Here is a 13,907-nt window from a genome sequence, read left to right as displayed (position 1 = left end):
GTTTTGTGGTTACCATGAGGTTTGTGTAAAACATCTCATAGATAAGACAGTCTTTTTTCTGCTGATAGCATCTTATCTTCATTTGCCTATACAGGTTCTGTCCTTTTCCTCTTCCCCTCTTGTTTTTGTTGTCTCAAATTATCCCTATTTATGTTGTGAGTCTGTTACCAAATTGAAGTAAGTATCGTTATGTTTTCTGCTTTTTTTCTCCCTTGATATTTCTGCTATATTACAGTGTTAACAATCTATTCTAACATAGAGTTGCAATTTTCTGATTCTATTTATCACCTTACTCGAAATTTTGTATACTTTTCCTTTTTGTTTTTGGCATAAGAGCTCCTTTCAACATCTCTTGTAAAGCACGTCTAGTGTTGATGAACTCCTTCAGCTTTTGTCTGAGAAAGCCTTTATTTCTCCTTCATATGTGAATAATAACTTTGCTGGATAAAGTATTTTTGGCTGACAGTTTTTAATCTTTCAGTATTTTGAGAATGTTATTCCACTCCCTCCTGGCCTATAGAGTTTCAGCTGAAAAATCTGCTGATAGCCTAATGGGGGTTCCTTTGTAGGTAACCATCCTTTTTTCCCTAGTTGCCTTTAAAATTCTTTGCCATTGACTCTTTTGTATTTTTAATAAAATTTTTATTGGTTTCCCTTAATGTTAACATCTTATATACCATGGCACATTGTTAAAATTAAAACAAAACAACACAATTGCATTGCTATTAACTAAACTCTAGATTTTACCAGTTTTCCCACTAATGTCCTTTTTCTGTTCCAAGATCCAATCAGCATATCACATTGTATTTAGTACCTCTTTGTCATTGACTTTTGACAGTTTTAATATAATGTGTCTTAGAGAAGACCTTTTTGCAATGAGGTGATTAGATGTTCTCTTGGCTTCATGGATTTGTACGTACAGTTCCTTCCTCAGGCTTGGAAAATTCTCAGCTATTATAATTATTTTTTAAACCTTAATCTTTTTACATCCCTGATATGCTGTTGGTTTCAGTAATCTTTATTTTTATTTATTTTTTTCTGAAAAAAATCTTTATTCCAACAGGGCTCTTTATAGCAGTTAATTTTAGAATTAAAATGAGCAAAAATTCAAAGAGTCATGCTCCAATTATAAATCTCTGTTGTCATCACAATTTGGTCATGATTAATATTTTGAAAACTGAAAAAATCTTTATTTTATCTCCAAGAAAATTAAGCCAGGTAAAGAAAATTAACTTGAAGTGTTCTTTGAACTTCCTATTCACTTGAAGACATCATCTTATTTTTTTCCACTTATTTTTGTTTAATTGTGACATATACCTTATATACAGAAGCATGCACAAAACACTGGAGTTTAAAGAACAGTAATAAAGTAAGTACCTGTGTAGCCGCCATCTTTCTCCCCCTGTGCCTTTTCCCAAAGGGAAAAGGCCCACGGGTATATATATATTTTTTAATTTATTTTTTGACCGCCCTGAACAGCATGTGGGATCTTAGTTCCCTGAGCAGGGATCAAACCCATGCCCCCTGCAGTGGAAGGTCAGAGTCTTAACCACTGAACCATCAGGGAAGTCACTCAGCTATTCTTTCTTTAGGTAAACTCCCTGCTCCCTTCTTCAACTCTTCTTCTTCTGGGATAACCCATTACCCTACTGTTGTCCCTCCTAAAAGAGTTGTATAGCTCTCATAGAATTTCCTTATTTTTTAAAGACTAACTCTCTTTTTCTACCTGTATCATTTCTAGATTTCTATCCTCAAGCTCGCTAATCCTGTCTTCCATAGGGTCTGCTCTATTTCCAAGGCTTTCTAATGCATTCTTCATCTTGTTTATTAAGTCCTTCAGCTCCAGAATTTGATTCTTTTTTAGAGTTTCAATATTTTGGTAAAATATTCCGTTAATCAATTTGATTCCTTAGCTCATTGGACTGCCTGATTTTCTCATAGCTCCTTGGGTTTCTTTATGACAGCTATTTTGAATTCTCTATCAGTTAGATCTCAATATTCCATGACTTTAAGTTTGGTTTCTGGAGAATTATCATTTTCTTTTTGTGATACAGTGTTACTGTGGCTCTTCTCTTCCTTGGTGCTTGATGAGTTGCTCCTCTGCCAGTGCATCTGAAGTAGCAAATACCTTTCTTCTTTAAAGTTTTTTTGCCCTCTCTTGATTCTAATGATTCAATAGGTTAGCAATTAGAGGTCTTTCTTTTGTTTTCCAGCAGGCGGCATACATAACACAAGTTTTTGGTTTCTCTTACCTGTGCTACCTCTGGTTACATTTGAGAGCTGGCACTTTCCACCCTCCATGGCCTCTGACAGGTGCCCTTGCTATTGCTGCTTGTGCCTCTAGGGTGGTTGGTGCCTTGCTGCTGCTGGTGCTGCTGGGGCACCGGGATGGTGGTGGGTGCTTCTGCCACACCCAAGATCCCCTGAGTCGCAGGCTCTGCCAACATGGGGGGAGGGGAAGACAGTGGGGATCATGGGCACCCTGTTGTGCCTGGTGGTGTCAAGTTCGTGGGTGCTGCCATTGCGGGCTGGATTTGGGGGGGCAGAGTTATGGGTGCCTCTGCAGCTGGAGAGATGAGGTTGTGGGCTCCACTGCCACTGCTGCCTAGTCACCTATGGTTGGCTAGTGCTACTGTGGCCAGGAGGCTTGAGTCATGTGTGCTGCCTCTCCTGCTGCTACTGGGTTCTCTGAGGCCATGGGCTCAGCCACCATGGCTGGGGGACCAGGATTGCAGGCACCACCTCCACTGTTCCCCCAGTTCTGCCTCCTCTATGCATTCCAGTCCACCCTCCTTTAGATGTACAGCTGCATGGAATTCTCCAGCACCCTGGTATGTTCAGCAGATGCATGTTTGTTGAGTTGTGGATGTTTTACTAGTTGTAGATTGAAGGGCTCAATCCACCATGATGTGGACGACACTCTCTTGTGAGGCCTCTTTTGAATAAAGACTTTTTTATTCCTCATTAAACCATTACCTCACTATGCTATGACTCCTGTGAACATTAGAAAGTCAGACGAACATACCTCATGATTGACTTTCTGCCTACAATACAGTTTGGGGGGTTTAAAAAAGGACAGTAAGTTGTAGCAAGAAAACACTAAAATGAACATAACAACCCAGTAAAAGATCTCTGAAGGGGTGGGCTAAATAACTTTCTAGAATTTAGGGATACTGGAACCTTATATTTAGTGTTGTTTTCATTGTTCTGAGATAAAGACAACTATCCTTACTGAGGCCTACAAGGTCCTGATATTGACCTTGATATCTAATCCATGCTACCTTTCCATCCTCATCAACAACATCCCTCTTCTCCCTCCAACCCAGCAACATTAAGCTTCCTTCAGATCCATGAATGAAGGTACCATGCTCCCTGCAGCCACAGGGTTTTTGCACTTGTTGTTACTTCTGCATGGAATGCTCTCCCACCTACTGTTACTTAACTACTCCCACTCATCCTTCAGAGCTGAGCTCAATTACCACTACACTTCAGGGAAGCCCTACCCAAATTCCCTGACCAGGACAGGAAGACTCCCATCTTACTTTTAGTCACAGCACCTATCATAGTTGCAAGTTTATATGTAATTTTATATAACATTATATACAATTTATATGTAACTTCTATTCACAGCACTTACCACAGTTGAAAGTTTACATTTACTTATATGATTATTTAAGTCTATCTCCTCTACTAGGGTGTTCTTTTCATGAGGACAAAACCCACAACCTTTTGGTTTTGGTTTTCTTTTTCAGCCATTTTATAACCAACACATAGCACAGGGCCTAGGACATGATAGATGCCTGAAGTTTTTATTGACTGACTGAATGGCTAAATGCAATGGGAAATAGGAAGGAACAATCTTGAGAAACCCTAATTAAACTGCGTTTTAAAATGTTCTTTTCCAGAACTCAAAACAGGTAAATAAAGTTCTCTTGTAAATGCTCCTTCCAAATAAATGAACAAAAAACCTGCTTATACTTGTAAATGATACATAACAGCTATAGCTTTCTCACCAAACTCACAATGATAAGGCATTGGTTATGCTACTCTTGGATTGTTATCTATTTGCCCACACAAATTCTTAAATTTTTTATTTTTTTATTCAGAGCGTACATAGACTTTATACTGTTGGCATCTTCAGCGGTCCTAGGATACTACATACCCAGAATCAACAATTCAAAGACAAATTAATGTTTTCACTTTGGTAGAAAGATAAACATTTTTTGCTTGTCAGTAGAAATCCCACATGATAGAAAAACCATAAACTTTTCTTGTCAAATAATTTAATTAATACCTCGGTACTTCTTCCTCTTCTAACCTTTTCCTTACTGTAAACTCTGAGTTCCAATCAATATGATTCACCAAATATAAAAGCTTAGTATATTCAAGGCATCATGCAGATGCTAGGGTGCATAAAGGGATAAGTAAGACAGAGCCCTGACCCTCAAAGAAATTATCATTTGGTAGAACTAATCCCCAAGTATGGACTTGATTTTATTAGAAAAAATTGTTTCTAAATTGAGTAAGATCTCAGAAGGCATTTTCCCCAGAGAAGCAATGTCCCTCATGCTGATCAGATGATTTAGCACTACTTACAAAAATCTCAGATTACATAGTGTTTTTTGTTTGTTTTTTAAAAACACATCCTTTAATACCCTACAGGCTGTACTAACCATTAAAAATCTTACCTCCTCTGTTTTATAATTAACTCTCAGATCAAGCAGGTTAAAGCTATTCTCCTTATAAAGTGCTTGTTCAACATCACTGTGTAAATTTTCCTCACACAAGAAGCCTTGAGGTTGACTAGGGTTGAGGGAAGATTCCATGGCAGTACTATTAGCCAGTGACATTTCCATGAATTTCAGCATCTCTCCACCGAAGTGGATTAGAGGTGGCCTTCTAGGAGGTTGTCTGACACACTTAAGAACAAGTTGATCTTTATTTGTGGAAGTGCTAGTTCCCTTTGGATTTTCTTCCTTAAATGAATCTTCCTGTATATTGGTGTCTTCTGCATAATTATATACATGACGTTGGAATTCTGGCTCCTCTGTATAAGATAAGTCTTCTGTCAGATTTTGAAATATTACCATTTTATTATTAAATGCTTCTGTCTGATGAAATTTGCAAAGGGGTTCAAATTGTCTGAAGGAAGAAATGCTGGTGTCAACTGGCTGAGTTAATACATTCTGTGAGTAATTTCCAATGTTGACATCTCATTAGAAAGAGAAAGATGAAAATAAGAATTAGCTGACCTGAAATTTATGACTTAACAGTTACATTTACATTTATGAAATCAACTGTTGGAGGCTTTTATGAATTATATATATTTCAACCTTTTTCATTGAGTGTGTTTGTGCCAGCGGATACAACAAAACATTTTTACGTGGAGGAAGAAGTCATCGAGGGACTGCTACAAAAAAGCTTGTTATATATCATTCTTGTCAAATACCATTGCAACAAATTCCAAGGCATCTTCAAAATTCTTTCGTCGTACTGTAATTTTTAAATGTTTCAAAACAATACAAACACACAGCACATAGTATAATAGCAAACACACATAAACTCATTTAATCTCACAACAATCTCATGAGCTAGGTACTGTTATTACCCCTGTTTTACAGATAAGAAAACTGAAACATAAGAGATGTTAAGTCACTTGCCTAAGGTCACAGAGCTGGTAAGCAGTGCATCTGGGATTCCAGAATACTATTTCTAAATGCTATGCTATACTGTTTCTCAATATGACAAATTACCCAGATTTAATACATTTTAAAAAATCAGAAGCAAATAAAGACAAAATGGAAAGAAGTGTTACAAAATTAATAAATGACCCTTCCCTTCTACCTAAATTCCCTCATTTTCCCCTCCCCTGAGAGAACTACTATACTGAAGCTGGTAAGTATTAATTCTTCCCATCCATATTTTTCTAATTTTACTACTCATTTAAGTACCCTAAATAACACATATCAAGTTCCCAGACTTTCTCATTTTGTGACACCTTAAAGTCTGTAATTTTTTCACAGCACCCGTAGACCAAAAGAAATACTTAACAGTTCCATTTATTAAGTAGTTAAGCTCAAACAACTTAACTATTTTTCCTAACAACTTAGTAGCTGTTTAAAAATACACATAAGCTGAAAGAGAAAAATATTTTATTTCATTCTTAAACAACCAAACTTGCCTGCTAGTTGGGTACACGACTAAGCACAGCACAATGTCTCAAACCTTGGAATTAAGCTGGAAGCCAACCCTCACTTCCGACTTCACACTGATTTTCAGGAAGTACTTGCTTTCTATCACAGCAACCTCCAAAAACCCATCTTTGCAAACAAGGCAGTATAGAAAGGATTATAGTATGGTTTTTATACTGAAATAGTGAACTATCTTAAGCTAGTAGCTTGTGGGGTCCAACAGATGTCCAGTATCACTGTTTTCTTCAAATTTCAAAATATCCTGCAGCACCCTGGGCAAATTGTGGGTATATACACCATTATTTTGTTTTAAATTTTTATATAAATAACACATTTTATATATATCCATATAAATGTCTATTTCACTTAAATTTTTGCTTTTCAGACTTAGCCATGTAAATACATGTAGATCTAGTTCATTCTAAAGGATTACACTTTATTCCCTTTCTGTTAGATATTTGTTTCTAATTTTGCTATTAAAAACAGCACTGCAGTAAACATCTTTATACACATTTCCTTGTACACTAATTTAAGAATTTTGGGGGGTTCCCTGGTGGCGCAGTGGTTAAGAATCCGCCTGCCAATGCAGGAGACACAGGTTTGAACCCTGGTCCGGGAAGATCCCACATGCCGCGGAGCAACTAAGCCCATGTGCCAAAACTACTGAGCCTGAGCTCTAGAGCCTGCGAGCCACAACTACTGAGCCCATGTGCCACAACTACTAAGCCCGTGCCTAGAGCCCGTGCTCCGCAACAAGAGAAGCCACCGCAATGAGAAGTGTGCGCACCACAACGAAGAGTAGCCCCCGCTTGCCACAACTAGAGAAAGCCCGCGCGCAGCAACAAAGATATACAAACAAAAAGCTGTTTTCCCTTTCCCTCTTCATATTAAGAAGGCAACAAAGTTCACTACCCTAAATTTTAAAATATCATTTGTGAAGTCATTGGAAAAATATAAAATTAGTCTGAGTATGTTACAAAGTCATGGTAACTCTGCATGGTAGTAAATACTAATTTGGACAAAAAGAAGTCAGTATGTGTGGCTACCATCCAGTGATTTCCTAAAAGGTTTGGGACCCAGAAGGTGAAGGGATCTCTCAATTAATCAAAAGATATTTACAAAATATTATCAGAGACCTATTAGGGTCCACAAAACACTGTATTTCTACTTATCTGATACTTTCTATTCTAATACCTCATTATCAAGTCAAATCCAACACTGAACATCAGTTTTCCCTCCCTTCCCTATGCCACACTTATTCTCTCAGGCACTTGGGTTTGAAAACCAGGAGACATCTTTGGCATCCTTCTACCTCATCACCCATGGGCTACTCAGTTACCAAGTCCTGTCCGATTCTCCTTTAAAAATGTTCTTCATAACCCACGCTTTCTTTCCCTCCCTACGGCATCATACTGGTCCATATTTTCTCATGACCTCCTCAGGTCCGTCAGGGGATGGGAGTAGAAAACAGGTCCAAACACAGAGTCCAATTCTTCTGCTTGACTTCCTAGGTCTTCCATAGCCTGAACCCACATTACTTCCCCAGTCCTCCTCTGCTCAAGTCAGATCAGGCTTCCTTCCCTGCAAATAGATCACGCTCCTTACCATCTCAGTAGTCTGCCCTGGTAAGTGCTTCTCCCTCCTAAAACTTTCCTATTTACCCATTCACCCAGTTTTTAAATTCCTACAACGTCTTTAGTCTAAACTTCCATCTCACAAGTCAGCACCTATTCGTTGACTGTTTTAGTTTTCACCATTCTTTCAAGGGTGTTAGTGTCTGCACTCACATACTATACAGACCTCAGGAGGAGCCCATTTACGGTTTTTCAATATCCCCTACAGCAAACCAACCAGTGTTGTTCAGAGAATATATCGAATAAATCCTGCACTTAAATGATTTATTTCTATTAAAACTTTTCAATCTGCTGCCACTTAACCACTCCCCTGGGGTATTTTATTGAATTACCAAATTAATAAGTAACTTACCAAGGTTTAATTTTTTTTCCAAACCTGTCATCATTTGGTTAAGGATCAATATAAAAACAGCCAGGGAGCCAAGCCGGCTGGGCAGGATTGGTGAGAGGCCAGACTTTATGCTCACCTTTTCCTCTGTCTTCCAAATACATAAATACTGCCTGGGACGTGGGGAAGGGGGTCTGAAACATCCTTCTTTTCCAAATGCAAAAAACCGCCAGGGCCTTATTCCTTCAAAATTTTTCGTTTGCGAACCTAGAACTCCCAATTATAACACTCTTACAACTTTGTTCATTTGGCATAATCTACCAATTTCCTTTTTTTTTTTTAAGTTAGGCTTCCTTTTTTCATCTTTCATTCTGTCCTTACCCGATTTATGCTAGACTTAAAAACAACAACAAAAAAACTTGTTCCAATGTTTGGACAGATATTCCAAAGACACTCCTAAGCTGTTTTAGAATGGGTGTTAAAAGAGGTGTCACTGGGGGTACTGGCAAAAATTCTCAAATGTTTTTTTTCCCTTAAATTTTCAGTCGTATGTCCAATTTTAAACTTCTGAAAAGCAACTGTCTTATTTTCACCTCCCAACAACGCAACAAACTTTTCAGGTCGGACAAGTGTGCTCACTTCCAGGGATCATAGTTGCTCGGCTCCACAGTAAGGATTTCGGGCGGCCTCCCTCCGCACTGGGTAACGAGGGAGGGGGAAGAACGCTTTCAACCTTGCCCACGCACGGCTTTTCACACCTCGCAGCGGGGATGCGGCAGCGCTGGAACGTCCCAGTGTGACGTCGGCCCGGCCGCGCCCGCCCCTCGCGGCCGCAACAGCGCTCGCCCGGCTCCCGCGCCCTCTGACCCTCTCGAAGTTTCCATGCGCTGGGAGGTTACACGGTATGAGACCCTCCACGTCCAGCAGCCCCGGGCTAGCTTATGAGTCCTTCCAAGGGAGGACACAGAGCGGGGAGCCGACTCGAAAAGCTCCGGAAGGAACAGTAAGCCCAGGCTCGGCGGGGAACAACGGGAACACGAACGGCCCACACACCTCGGGTCCCTCTCGCGTCCTGCGGGACGCGAGCTTCCGGCGCTCAGCCCGGCGCGGGGGCGGGGCTTCCGGTGGGAAGACGAATTCCGTTCGGGGCGGGGCTTCCTGTCCGGGTGGCTCGGTTGCTAGGCTTGGAATTCCATCCCCCCGCACGTGGCGCGCGCTTTGTGCGCGGGGGCTTCTGAGCGGTTTGCTAGGCGGACGTCACGCGCAGAGGCCGTTGGATCGGCGGATAAAACCGTCCCTGTGCCGTTCCTGCTCCGGCGCAGGGCGAGCGGCCGCCGGTGGCGCTGAGGCTCGGCGCGCTGCCGTCATGGACTACCGGCGGCTGCTGATGAGTCGGGTGGTTCCGGGGCAGTTTGACGATGCCGACTCCTCGGACAGGTAGGCCGCCTTGAGTACACCGACGCTGTGCGCACGGTGCTCTCTTCCGCCGCCGCGGTCCCTTTGGGGAGTTGACGCTTGTTTGTGGTTTGGAGGGAGTCTGGTGATTCATCCCTCGGGGCCTCTTTTCACAGCCTTTTGCTGCTTTCTCCATCCCAGCCAGGTCTTTCTGTTCAGGTGCCGGCAGAGTTAATGAAAGCCGCTTGTCTGTCCGGAGAGTCCGGGGTTCCCAGATTGTTAGCATCGCTGAGAGGCAGAGTTGGAGAGAGCGATTGGGTAACAGGTATTTGAGCTTTAACTACATTTAGCGTTCAAAAAATATTGGAGCACCTATCGTGTGCCTATTTCTGTCCTCGGCGCTAAAGATAGCGATGAACAAGACAAACCAAGGCCCTGCTGCCATTGAGTTCTGCCTTCTACTTGGGAGGGAGGGCACACCATTAGGTACATAGAGATATATTTTTTTTAAAAACCCAGGTGACATATTTACCATGCAAACAATTAAAATCGGTTGATAGACCTAAGTAGTGGCTTAGTTGTAAGGGAAGGGTTAAGTCCAAATCTGGGGACTTACTTTGTGGTCCAGCGGTTAAGACTCCGAGCTCCCAATGCAGGGGACCTGGGTTGGATCCCTGGTCAGGGAACTAGATCCCGCATGCTGCAACTAACGATCCTGCGCGCAGCAACAAAGATCCCTCGTGCAGCAACCGAGACCCGGTGCAGCCAAAATGAGTGAATGAATAAATAAATAGTCCAGATCTAAAGGACTCAGGAAGAGCAGCGGGAACAGCAATTCAGGAAAGGGGACAGCAGGTGCAGAGGCCCTGCGGTGGGATCCCTTTTGGCTGTGAAAGGAAGATCTAGAAGCCATTGTGCCTAGAGCACAGTGCATGTAGTTGAGGAGATTGGTTGGTAATGATACAGAAGTGAGAAGGGGCCAGAGCATGAAGAGCATTACAAGTGATGGTAAGGTTTTGAGATATTATTCTAGGTCTTATAGAAAGCCACAGGAGGGCTTTTAGCAGGGCAGTGACATCACCTGATGTATGATTTAAAGGAATCATTCTGCTCTGGAGGAGATGGTTTTGGAGGGCAAAGGTAGACACAGTTCAAAAGTACTTCAGGTAATTGAGTTCAGAGATGATGGGATCAAGCTAGGGATGTTTTGGAGGGCGAAGGGACAGGGTGTAATGGTAGGTTAGATGTGAAGTGAGAAGCAAAAGGAATTAAGGATAACTCCTACTTGAGAGCAAAATGAAACATAGAGTTCCTTTTGGAATTCCAAGAAAATGGTTTTTACTTTATAGTAAGGATTCACTACACATAGATTTTATTAATTTCAGTAAATATAGGTTGATCACTTTCTGTGCGTCAGATCTCTTTTTTTTTTAAAGCACATTCTCTGCATTCAAAGACCTTATTCTTTTTTATTATTGTTATTAATTTATTTATTTTTGCAATGTTGGGTCTTCGTTTCTGTGCGAGGGCTTTCTCTAATTGTGGCAAGTGGGGGCTACTCTTCATTGTGGTGCGCGGACCTCTCACTATCGTGGCCTCTCTTGCTGGGGAGCGCAGGCTCAGTACTTGTGGCTCACGGGCCTAGTTGCTCCGCGGCATGTGGAATCCTCCCAGACCAGGGCTCGAACCCGTGTCCCCTGCATTAGCAGGCAGATTCTCAACCACTGCGCCACCAGGGAGGCCCTGTCAGATCTCGTTAGTTGATCTTGATACATTGGTAAATACTCCCCTGAATGACACAGAACTTGTACTCTACCAGGGGAAGCATATCGAATAATTAGACAAATTATTTGTATTAGATTTGGGTAAGTAGTAAAAAGGAGAAGTGGGTAAAGAACAGGGCAGACTTTCCTGAGCAAAGATAGTAGGTCAATACTGGAAGGATACGTAGGATTTAGCCAGAGAAATGAGAAGGGCATCCAGAACCACGTTTTCAGATGAGCGTACAGAAGGCCTTAGGAACTAAGTTAAGTGGGAAGAAGAAACACAGCCAGTGTGGCTGGTGAGTAGTTAACGGTCATGAGTGTACACTAGACATTGTGAAGATAGAAACCGGTGGATTTTGCCCACTCCTGGGACTCTGGAGACATTTTTGTTTGTCATAGCTGGCGGGGCGGGGGGGGCGGGGGTTGCGCTGGTGGCGTCTGGAAGGCAGGGACCAGAGGATGCTGCTGAACATGCTTGAGGCACAGGACAACCGCCCTCAACAAGGGATTGTCCAGCTGAGGTGGGTGAGCCGTGGTACAAATGAAGGTATAGCTTTCTCATGCCGCTCTAGGTTATTGGCAATTGAAGGATCAACTTATGGATTGTGTTTATGAAATCCTAGTCAACAACAGGGGTTTACTGATTATTTGTTCTCTTCCCACCCATACCCGTGGAGATTTGGAGCCCTCTAAGCCTTGGCTAGTTAATGAGTCAGGATCGATCATCTGAATTTACTGAAACCGCTGTCCGACTGTGTTTAATCTGGTAGGGCATATCATCACGTGTTTTATGTGGTTTCTGTACTCGTTCTCCACCTGAGGGCTCAAAACTGGTAGTACTGCCTCTGGAATCTGACCTGCAGACAGGTTGTGTTTGGTGTGCCCAGTGGTTTGTTCAAATTGAATATACCAGGTAAGTGGGAGATTTTACACAAAAACCCAGAGATCTGGCTTCTCTTGAAAAACTTAGAAGATACAGTAACACTCGTCTGAATTCTCACGTGGCATAAAAAGACCCTGTTAGTTGCGCTCCCTTTACTCTGGGCCAGTTCTCTGGGTTTGACAGTCTCCGCTTCTCCTCTTTAATTATACCCAGATTTCTTCTCTCATTTGTGCTGCTTCTCTTCACCGTCCTTCCCTTCATGAGCAAGGGTGATTTGAAGTTCTTTGTGTAACACAAGTCTTGATACGGCTCCTTTTGTTGCAGAATGATAATTGAGTTCAAGGTAAGGCTTGAAATAAGGCTTTAGACTTATTCCCAAGTTTGGTCAGAAAGTTTCCCCCACCCCCTCTTAAAGCAGCTCTGTGAATGGTTTTCCTGAAGTTCAGGTCTGGTGTACACATCAGAGTTAGTTCATTCAGGAGAGAAGATAATAATATAAATTCTAACTTCATTAAGGCAGGGGTGGATTTAACCACCTTATGTACTTCTTCCGTGGTAGGACCTGGAGAATAAGTGAACAGCTGGAATAGAAACCTGAGAAACAGGAGAACTTGGTGTTAGGTTTGAGTTTATTGGGAGATGTTGTAAGGGAACCTTTTAGATTTATTGGTATAGATGTAGCCTACTATATCATAAATAAATACATATGCAAGTCCAATTAGAGTATGTGTAAACATGCCAAAACATTGTTATTTCCAGTGAAAACATTGACTTGAAGACTGTCAAAGAGGAAGGTGATATTCTGTTTGAAGACCTTCAGAATAACGTGGATGAGAAGATGGGTGAAGGTGAGATGGAAAGGGAGGAAGAGGAGGATTATGACGACGATGATGACTGGGACTACGATGATGGATTTGGAAAACTGGTCAGGTGCTCAGCCTCAGGTGGAGGGAGTAACCTGCAGGTATCTGATGAACCATCCTGTACATCTTTGCATTGTTTGCTTATGTCTTCTTTTTTTTTTTTTTTTTGCGGTACGCGGGCCTCCCACTGCAGTGGCCTCTCCCGTTGCGGAGCACAGGCTCCGGACGCGCAGGCTCAGTGGCCATGGCTCACGGGCCCAGCCGCTCTGCGGCATGTGGGATCTTCCCGGACCGGGGCACGAACCCGTGTCCCCTGCATCGGCAGGCGGACTCTCAAACACTGCGCCACCAGGGAAGCCCTATGTCTTCTTTTTTAAAAGGACTTTTTGTGGTTCTAGAATTGAGTAACTGAAAGGTTTTCACCAGTTATATTACACCATAGCCCTAGCCTTTACTGGTTTTCATTCTTCACCCTTTCCATATTTCTGATAATGATGTACATTTGTTCCATAATCAGTAAATTTCAAAAGTTATTTAAATTGTCATAAGATAATGAACCTAAAAATCTGCCTGGGAAAAGACACAAAAAGGCAGATTACTACAAATGGTTAGGAAACAAGAGAAAAAGTTCAGCTTAATTAGTAATTAAAGAAAAGCAGAGAGTATGTAGAGATTTTTTTTTTCACTTATGAACTGACAGAGACACAAAATACGTAATTGATGGTCAAATAAATGGGTACAGTTATTTGGAGGATAAATTGGTGCGTGATAAAAGCTTAATAAAATAAGTGCTTTGACTCAGCAGTTCTTCTAGGAGGGTCCCAAGACTTAGTTACAAGAATGATCC

At 41.9% G+C, this 13,907-nt stretch overlaps 1 protein-coding gene across 1 annotated transcript in view; it reads left to right on the top strand.

Annotated features, from left to right (window-relative positions):
* The first annotated feature begins 9,029 nt into the window (after positions 1-9,029).
* RIOK1 (RIO kinase 1) overlaps positions 9,030-13,907 on the top strand; it is a 30,625-nt gene continuing 25,747 nt past the window's right edge. Inside the window, 2 exon segments of the mRNA XM_032648357.1 lie at positions 9,030-9,590; positions 12,957-13,161. Coding sequence (XP_032504248.1) covers positions 9,058-9,590; positions 12,957-13,161 — 738 coding nt within the window. The 5' untranslated portion in view covers positions 9,030-9,057.

Source organism: Phocoena sinus, chromosome 11 (genome assembly GCF_008692025.1).
Source record: "Phocoena sinus isolate mPhoSin1 chromosome 11, mPhoSin1.pri, whole genome shotgun sequence".
Taxonomy (NCBI): domain Eukaryota; kingdom Metazoa; phylum Chordata; class Mammalia; order Artiodactyla; family Phocoenidae; genus Phocoena; species Phocoena sinus.
Note: the sequence above shows the minus strand (reverse complement) of the source record. Positions and strands in the feature narration are given on the sequence as shown.